At 32.2% G+C, this 10,245-nt stretch overlaps 1 protein-coding gene across 4 annotated transcripts in view; it reads left to right on the forward strand.

Annotated features, from left to right (window-relative positions):
* Window positions 1-7,203, forward strand: part of LOC143056935 (phenylalanine--tRNA ligase beta subunit-like) — a 40,234-nt gene extending 33,031 nt beyond the window's left edge. For 3 of the 4 annotated variants that reach the window (XM_076230146.1, XM_076230147.1, XM_076230145.1), the window contains 4 exons: window positions 1,631-1,723; window positions 2,594-2,711; window positions 3,536-3,691; window positions 6,470-7,203. In XM_076230146.1, the coding sequence (XP_076086261.1) occupies window positions 1,631-1,723; window positions 2,594-2,711; window positions 3,536-3,691; window positions 6,470-6,621 (519 nt within the window). In that variant the 3' untranslated portion in view covers window positions 6,622-7,203. Of the gene's footprint in view, window positions 1-1,630; window positions 1,724-2,593; window positions 2,712-3,535; window positions 3,745-6,469 lie in introns of all 4 variants that reach the window. The other variant, XM_076230148.1, reaches the window with a different exon arrangement.
* Window positions 7,204-10,245: the final 3,042 nt, after the last annotated feature.

Raw genomic sequence — 10,245 nt, forward strand, 5'->3', positions numbered from 1 at the left:
ACTCAATTTAGCACATTCACAAAATTTGACAGTTTAACCAAAGTATAATAATAGCTTTTGTTCTGGTATACATGTATGTTTGAATAAGCTACAATATGACATATTAGGGCTAAGTAATGTTTATACAGGAAGATATACTCAATTTAGCACATTCACAAAATTTGACAGTTTAACCAAAGTATAATAATAGCTTTTGTTCTGGTATACATGTACGTTTGAATAAGCTACAATATGACATATTAGGGCTAAGTAATGTTTATACAGGAAGATATACTCAATTTAACACATTCACAAAATTTGACAGTTTAACCAAAGTATAATAATAGCTTTTGTTCTGGTACACATTCACAAAATTTGACATCTGTAGCCTGTCAACACTGAGGTTGTGAGTTGTGTGGTACTCTGCTCATGGTAGGTTTGTTAAGATTACAATCATAATTAACTAGAATTTTCAAGTTTCATGTCTAAGGACGGTAGATCTCACTTTGTGTTGTGGCTTCATTGACCAATAAAATCTGGCTGCAATAATATAGCAAAGAATGCTTAAACTGGAACTAAGCATCAACAATCAATTACTTAACCCTTTCACCGATTGCTGCCCAGACAGAAGCTTCTCTGAGACGATGGCTTCCCTGGCTACTTTTACTCAAGTGGGAGATCTTCATAATAAATGTCAATAAAAACTTGTTTGTAGTTATTTGTTTATTTATTTCATTCACTAACACCAAGTTCACAGGTTTTTTTAGGTTTTGATAATTTTTTCCTCATAAAATATTCAAATTTTCAATTTTTCGGCATTATTTCAGTGAAATTCTCAAAATTCTGCTTATTGACCCCAAATCGTAATTTTTTTAACCCAAAACGGCAAAATTTTGAAAAAAATTATGAGGCTGCACAAATTCCTCACACTGAACGATGTCCATTCCAAGTGTTTTGAACATAAAACGACATTTTATGTCAAAAAAGTATACTAGTTTGGCTTCAATTCTTCCATATTCTTTCCAAAAAATTGTTCCCTCATTTAAAATTCTCGTAAATTCCGTAAATTTCCTTTGATTTTGACACGGTTTTCAACAAACTGAAGCGCTATATTTACACTTTCATCCGGGTTATTCATCAAAGAAAGATAACTCATGTTTGCACTGTTTGAGCGGGAAATATAAAAGATGTATTCCGATCCCGGTAAAACGGGACTCGTCGTCAGCAGTCTGAAGCGTGAATCCCGGTAAACCGGGACTCATCGGCGAAAGGGTTAATCCATATATGATGTGTGTTAAAGGTTATGATTTAGAAATCATTACAAAAATGTTTTATGAAGCTTTTTACTGTTAACTGGATCTATGCCACTGCTGGTGGACTTTTTATTCAAGGAGGCAATCACCAGCCCAGAAGTCACCTCTTTGTTGACATGAATTATCATTGATATGGTCATTATTATGAATTAACTGATTACAAAAGAAGCGTCACTGATGAGTTTTTTGTATACAAAACACACTTCTGATGCAATCAGAACATTTTATTCCTGTTATGTATGATGAGTCTATTAATAACCAATCTTTTTACTTTTAACAGTGTTCCAGAGATGATGTCAATTTTTACTGCGGTTTAACTATCCTCTCTATATTTACAGTGTTCCAGAGATGATGTTGCAGTTAAAATGAGGAAGAACATTAAAGAAGCAAATGCAGTACATATAGCTAACCCTAAAACACTAGAATTTCAGGTAATAAGGATCATATTGACCTACTTTTAATGGTTGACTGACTATTTATTACACAAAGCTCAAGGCAGACACACATTAATAGTATTTTAAATTGTTGCAACAAACTGAGGGATGCAAGTGGAAAAGTAGGGATATCTTTGTGAGGTGTTGGTGAATAGAACATTTATGTCAACCACTATATGTGACTGCATCCAGGATATCTGGGCTATCTCACAGCAATATAAAAAATACAAAATAAGCTGGATATAATGTTTGAAATACCAGGGAACATTTATGTTAATATTTAAGATAGATTTTCTTCATCCTCCAGTACAAAATTCCTGACACTTTATTTATCAGGTGTTTTGTAAACCATTATGTATTTACTGTGTTTTCTTATATACCGGTAATTTGTAATTTGTAATTTTATAACCCTAACCCCTACCTGTCTCAATACGTCCAACTCATAGGCTTGATGTAAGTAACACAATTACAGGCTGTATGGTGACCTATAGTTAGTTTGGGTACTTACCCTTCTGGAGCACCCCAGTTTTTGGTGGGGTTTGTGTTGCTCAGTCTTAGATTTTCTAAGTTGTGTTTTGTGAACTGTTGTTTGTCTTTTTTCTTTTTTAGTCATATTGTTGTCAGTTTAATTTGAATGGGTTTGAATGTTGTTTTGGTATCATTGGCCTCTCTTTTATTAACTTCTACGTCTTTTAATTCCTGGTAGAAAGTTGACTCATTTGCAATCATACAACATAATTTTGTTTTTAACCAGTTTTTCGATGGAAAAATAGGTTCTTGATTTGAGGTTGCATTGATAGGCGGACAGCACCTGGAAGAAGTATTGATAAATATTGATATGATTGAGTTATTTTTTCTCCGTTACAGATCGGAAGAACAACCTTACTGCCTGGTGTACTAAAGACGATATGTAACAACAAGAATATGCCACTTCCGCTCAAACTCTTCGAGATCTCTGATGTTATGTTCTGTGATAAAACTAAAGGTAAATTTCCTATATGTAACAACAAGAATATGCCATTTCCGCTCAAACTCTTCGAGATCTCTGATGTTATGTTCTGTGATAAAACTAAAGGTAAATTTCCTTCTTCAAATGTTGGAAAAATTATAAAGAAACATACAGTGGCGGATCCAGAATTTTTTATAAGTGGGGGCCCACTGACTGCCCAAGAGGGAGCCCATTCCGGTCATGCTTTAGTCATTCCCTATTTAATCAACCAAATCCCCCCCCCCCTAAATCCGCCTCGGACATACTTGACAATTTAATTATGTAGATTCACTTTGTAGTATTTATCATGTTTATACATCATTCTATTAAGGAGGACATATTATCAAGTGTATGAACTGCAATATAAAAGCATGTATTTTATTTTCCTTTTTGAAGTGTAATCTCAATACTTCATAATTTTTATAGAATTTAAAGTTTACATTGCTCTATGGTCGGGTTGTTGTCGTTTTTACACATTCCCCATTTCCTTTCTCAATTTATTTGGAAGAAAAAGTTGTGAAAACTTATAAAATATGTTCTGTTAATATTCAAAATACTAAACCTAACCCTACTTGTGTACCTGAGATCACCCCTGTGTTTTTAGGGGTGCTAAGTCTTCAGTTTTCTTTGTTGTGTTATATAAATTGTTGTTTGTCATTTGGTTGATTTTATTTATTAACATTATCAGTTTTCCATCAACTTATGAGTTTGAATATCCCTTTGGTATATTCCAACTTACTTTTTAGACAAACACTTTTAAGAGAAAAATGAAAAAACAACGTCTATTATTAAGTCAGTAATAGTTTTTTTCATGTTTACAGATGTTGGAGCAAGAAATGAAAGACGCTTATGTGCAGTAAACTACAACAAATCTTCTGGTTTTGAAGTCATGAAAGGTCTACTAGACAGAGTGATGCAACTGTTGGAAGTCCCTATTGTCCAATCAGAACATGGCTATTATATTAAGTCATGTAAAGGTTAGTCATCATTGTCCAATCAGAACTAGGCTATTATATTAAGTCATGTAAAGGTTTATATGAATTGAATTGTGAGGTTTTCACAGGGCCGTAAATTACATAGAGGCATGTAGGCAGTTGCCTCCTATTACGGGCTGACAAAAAAAAAAAAAAAAATGGAGAAAAAAAAAACACTGAAAGAAAATTGGTTAAAATCATGCATTATTTTTATAGCACTGGCTGTTAGTTAACCCTTTCAACGCTACACAAAAAAATAGAAAAATGGCTGCTGCTGCTGCATTTTTTTTTAGTACATTCATTAGAACAGTATTTTCCTTTTCAGACTGCTGTATCTTTTTTATTATATGAGATACAGAGAAAGTTATTGCATGAAAAATGCTCAGGAGAGCATGAACTGTAATGTTAGGCAATTATTTTACTGAAATTTTTATCAGGTTACCTGCGTTTTCAGGTAATTAACAGGTAAAAGGTGTAATTTATTACATTTGTGTTGAATTTTGAATAAAAACTACTTTTAGTCTTCATTTATTTTGTTGTTTTATCTGCCATATTGTAAAGAAGACACCAGTTGCCCGATTCCGTAGCGTATTGTACCATACATAACGTTTTATGTAATCGTGGCACAAATAAATAGCTCCGTCCTAAAAAATTTCAGTCAACCTCCGTTTTCCCCCCTTTTTCTACGTCTCGTAATGATCGATCAAATCATATTTCCCACATGAATTTTATGTAATAAACACATTGAGATAACAAGAAACCTTTTAACTAATCCTCGTTGTAAGTTTCGCCAAGGAAATGCTGAAATTTTTCCATATTTACAGCTTCGTTTCCGATTTCCGCCATTTGCATTTGTCAAAATATTTGTTTTTATTTTCCTTCTATTTTCCTTCTACTGCATGATTTTACAATAAAAATTGTCGGGATTTCAAGCGCAAATGAGACCTTGCATATCCTAGATTCAAACGAGGAAAAATTAGAGAGAACCCGAATGAAAACCGAATGGTTTAAGAGTCCTTATCAAAAATCCTTTTTCATCGCGGCATATGCCGCGAATAGCAGTGGCGAACGGCGTACGTCATCGCGGCATATGCCGTGTATAGCGTTGAAAGGGTTAAAACAACAAGGTGGATAATCATAATGGCATGCAGGTGTGTTCAATATTTGGATCTGAACGGTCGGTACCCAACTCAACTCCTTTGCACACATAAAATTTTCCCACCAAATATTATTACATCTGCATACATAAAAGTGACAATGTGGCCTTTGCAAAATTTTCCCTAAACTTAAGTAAAAATAGTTTGTAAAGAGTTATAAAGCAGGATAAAGCGAAAACAAATCTTACTCTACTGGGACACGTAATCTAACTCTGATTTATAACTATTTTTAATATATTCCAGGCGCATATTTATTGAAATGTAACAAAAAATTAACAAGTCGTGTATTCTTGGGAGGTACATTGCGTACAAGGAAAAGGCCTGAAAAAATATCCTGTTCTGCATGGAATGGGTCCAATTTATTTTTTTCGGTCCGCTCGGCGATAATAAAAGGCCTTCCTTACAGGGCAGGCAATTTATGGCCCTGTTTCAACGAGAATCTAAGCATAACAACATATTCAAAATCAGAAATGATATGAAGAGGTTAAATGTAAAGCAACTGTATGTTTGGCACTGAATAAAAGTAAAGCAAATGTCTATTTGGCACTGAATAAAGATATGTTGGGGAAGATTCAGCAGAAAAAAACATCAATTCTTACTAAATGATGCACACAGTACTGATAGATGTAGCACTTTCTTTCTTTCTCTCTTAAAGGGGCACTAGCTACGAGATATAAAAAAAATCTAAAGTTTCTGTTCAATCAATGATAAAAGTGAAATAGTGAAATAACAATTCGCTTTTTGCAGCCAAAAAGGTTCAATTTTGTCAAATTACGCTAAGAAACATTGATAATTAGTTATTCCCTTGCAAGTGAATGAGTCAACCTCTTTAAATCCGTATTCATGTGAACTTCAATTTAACCACTAGCTAGAAATTGACAACGCATGCATTGTACATGTACTGGTAAAACTACGGTAAATCATTTGATTACTACATGTAATTCGATGCACATAAAATCATTCTTATACGGTTAAAAACAATGAGAAATATCTAATTTTAATCGATCAAATAAAATCAAACAGACCTATAAAAATCCAATTGCACATGTTGGTTTAATCTATTCATATATTTATTTATGTTTACATCGCTTATATGGTCATCTGAGGTCAAATCAATAGTTAATTAGATGGCGTCTGGACTAAAATACACACGAAACGAACCTATATATTATCTATATCATGCTCTGTAAACTGTTTAATGTAGACTTTTGATAGTTTTGCATTGTTATAAATCAAATATGAGAATTTGAGTCAAATCGGTGACCATGAATTTGACAGCTAGTGCCCCTTTAAGGTATTAATTGCTGTTCTAGATCAGTGCACTCGTACATAGTAGGATGGCTAATGTACTATATACAAATAATATACAGATTTAGGGATTTAATTTTGAAAATTCTGTTCATCAATACATTGTAGACCTTATATATTTTATAAATTTAAAGGATAGAAAAAAGTTATTTTATGGTAAGTTGATAAAACATTTCATTTTCACCATCACTATAAAAGACAACTTTAGTTTACAAAAGTGATAAAGTTTGTCTGCATTTCTAGTTATAATGTGGTTTCTTTTATTTCCAATAAAGTTTGTCAGTATCATTTATATTGTGGTTTATTTTATTTACAGATGCAACATACTTTGAAGGGCGATGTGCTGAGATAATATATAACAATTCTGTGATTGGTAAAATTGGAGTTCTTCATCCGGAAGTTCTAAAGGAATTTGAATTAACCAACCCTTGTTCTTGTATGGAGTTTTCAATAGAACCATTCCTGTGAAACGTCATGGACAACCGTTAATTGATTTAATGAGAACATTTATTGGTTTAAATATTATTGGACTGTCATTTAAAAAATCAATGTGACATCTTAGAAAATGTCAGCAAAATTAGTACACATAGTATCTTTTCTGTAGACGTTTATTTATTTTAATTCATGTTTACTTTTTAATGACACATATACATATGTTGCACTCAAATATTTGAAGCAGATCTGTATAAGTTGCATACTATAAATCCAGAAAAAAGATGTTGAATTGAATATTAATATATAAGTTTGTTTGAATCATGATTATTGCTAGCAATATTTCATAACAGCAAGCATCATACATTAAGGTCAGCTGCTGAAGAATCCATATAGTCAAAACATGGCATTGAAAGAACATTTTTAACTTACATTCACCGGGACTACTCAAACACAAATCTTAGATATAATATTGCTTATTTAGAATGGACACCTAATTTGAAATATCTGACCAAAGAAATGTGTGTTCCTTGGACAGATTGATTGTTAACTATTTAAACATCACGATTGTCAAGCATTTGTAACAAACATTTTCAAATAAATTTTTTTGTATGCTTATATTTATATTGTTCACTGTTCACAATTTATTATTCAATGGGCCTATTATTATTCAATTTTTATTGAGAGGAAAAAAAAAGAACTGAAGAAGGCCAATGGCCGAAACCTCTCAAAAATTGGTTTATTGATACAATTATATAAAGTATGTTCCTTATTGGAATTTTGAAAACAAGAATAAGAAAGTGAATACAGAAGGATTCAAAATTTTTGAAGTTTAGTTTGTCATGTAGGGGCCATTTATAAATCACTTTATGTTATCAGTTTTGCTCATTTTTGAAGGCTCCACTGTGTCCTTTAGTTTCTTCAAGGTCATTTGGTGTCTGGTTATCATTTCATGTCTCCTGATTTATTATTTTTAATTATTGAAAAACAGTATTATTTACATCAAGATAATCATACCACATCTTCTTATTTTTATATTCACAAGAATATATTGCATATCAATAAAGGCAACAGTAGTATACCGCTGTTCAAAACTCGTAAATCTATGGACAAAAAACAAAATTGGGGAAACAAACTAAAACTGAGGGAAACGCATTAAATATAAGAGGAGAACAACGACACAACATTAAAATGTAACACTCACAGAAACGGACTAAGCAGTAGACAAAATCCGATGAGAATAACAAATATAACATCAATGCATGAGCCTGGTACCTGGTTTTACATCGGTGGTAACCAGATTGACTCACTTTTATACAAATCAAACAAATATTTGTCAATCACAACACCAAGAATGAGATGAATAATAACATGATAAATTAATATTAAAAATAAAATAAAAAAGGAGTAAATGAAATTAGTGATTTGTAAAAATATGAAACATGACTCTTTATATGTTACAGTCGACTCTTTACTATACTATCTACTGGACAGCACATCTTGATTAATTATACATAGTTATCAGATAATGAAACATGCTCTGGTTGTTGTTTTTAGTTTATCTTTACCAGGATAGCCCTGTACCTCTAGTTATATTTACCATACCGTCATCACCAAAGCTCAAAACCTAAAGTTTTTTGTTAAGATCAGCTTCATCAAGAATGCTCAGAGTATCTACAAATGTAGTTATATTCTGTTTTCCTCCATTGACAGCTAGAGCTAAGAGCCTCTTGTTCTTGTAATCTCTTTTAATGCAATAATAATACTCAGAGTCTCTAGTTGTTATATTTAGTTGCCATCATCAGAAAAGTTCAAAGCTTAATTAGTTGACCTTCATCAAGAATACTAAGGGTATCTAGTTCTATTCTGTTTTCCTCCTTTGACAGAGCTAAGGGCCTCTAGCTCTTGTACTCTTTGTTCATGCATCAATAATGCTCAGTCTCTAGATAGATAACAAGGTATCAAAGGGGCCTCATGTGAGTTTATGCAATTCCTTGGCGTCCATTGTCGTCGTCATCAGTCGTTGTCGTAAACTATTTCAAGAATCGTCTCCTCTAAAACTGCTTGGACAAATATCTTCAAACTTTAATTGAATGTTCCTTATTGTATCTTGTGATTAAAATGAATCTGAAGTTTTGATCCATCAACAAACATGGCCCCAACAGCTAAAAATAGAACATAATAAGGTCAAATGTATTTTGGCTTGTATCTCAAAAAATTGACTATAAAGACAATTTTACACACAATTTGTTCATCATGTTTGCTAACATTTAAAAGTCTTCTCCTCTTATACTAATGGGCCTGATACTTCCTAACTTTTAATTGAATGTTCTTTTTAAAAGGTATCTAGTTTATAAATTGTATCTGAAGTTTTGATCCATCAACAAACATGTCCGTCATAGCTAGCAAATCTGACACATGGTTAAAATGTTGAAATTTTCAATCAAATGGAACAACCCATTGTTGGGTTGCTGCTACTAAATTGGCTATTGTAAGGAAATTTTGCGGTTTTTATACGACTGCACCTGCAAAAAAATAATTTGTGGTCATATGTTGGTATCAGGTCTTCGTCATCGTCGTGTTCATCTGAAGACACTTGGTTTCCTGACCATAACTTTCGCATTAGTAAATAGAAATCTATGAAATTTATAGACAAGGTTTATAACCACAAAAGGAAGGTTTAGAAATTAAGGGCCAAAAAGAGCCCAATTAATTAAGCATTTTTATAGTTTTCAGACAATAACTTGTGGAACGCTCTGTATGGATCTCTCTGAAGTTATACCACAAGTTTCCCTACCACAAATGGATGATTAGGATTGGCTTTTGGGGCTCTAACCGTTTGGGAAAAAAAGGTGTAAAAACAAGGGTTTCCTTTTTTTTTGCAAGTATCTCATCCTGCCTTTTTTTTTTACTCAAAACTCCTGTCCTGCCTATTTTTTTCAAATTTCATCCTAGCCCCCCCCCCCCCTAAAAATCAAATGGTAGCTCCCTGAGGTGATAGTAGATCATACCACTTAAACAGATATAAAATACATGTGTACAGTTCAATAATTTGTTTGCAATTATAAATATATGTATTTCAATTAATGAAAAAACAACTTCTGAATCAAACATATAAAAAAATCTACCTCTGTACACCCCACTTAAACAGAAATAAAATACATATGTATAATTCAATCATTTGTTTCCAATTATAAATATATTTATTTCAATGAAAAAAATACTTCTGAAGTAAATAAATAAGTAAAACTTTATTTGGATTCTGCATATTGACAAACAGTAAAAACATAAGCTCTAAATAAATGAGCTTTTCACCGAATATAAAACAAATAAAACAAGGCATGCATGCAGCATGCAAAATAAATAATAAAAAACAGCACCAAAAATTAACTCGAAAGCAATAGCATATACATGTATCTTGCAATGCAAGATACATGTATATGCTATTGCAGCAAGATACCAAAACATATATATGAAGCACTAATTTTTTTTTTAAATTGCAGTTTAAAATTTTATAAAGCAAAAAATTCAAATCTTTCTAATTTTAAAATGTTAAAACAAAATGAACTTTCTGAAACTGCCAGATATTAAGAATCAAACATAAAAAAAACTACCACCCTTCACGAAAAATAATTGGTTGGAGTACCTAACAAACATGTA

The sequence above is a fragment of the Mytilus galloprovincialis genome, chromosome 13, assembly GCF_965363235.1.
Source record: "Mytilus galloprovincialis chromosome 13, xbMytGall1.hap1.1, whole genome shotgun sequence".
In the NCBI taxonomy this organism is placed as follows: Eukaryota; Metazoa; Mollusca; class Bivalvia; order Mytilida; family Mytilidae; genus Mytilus; species Mytilus galloprovincialis.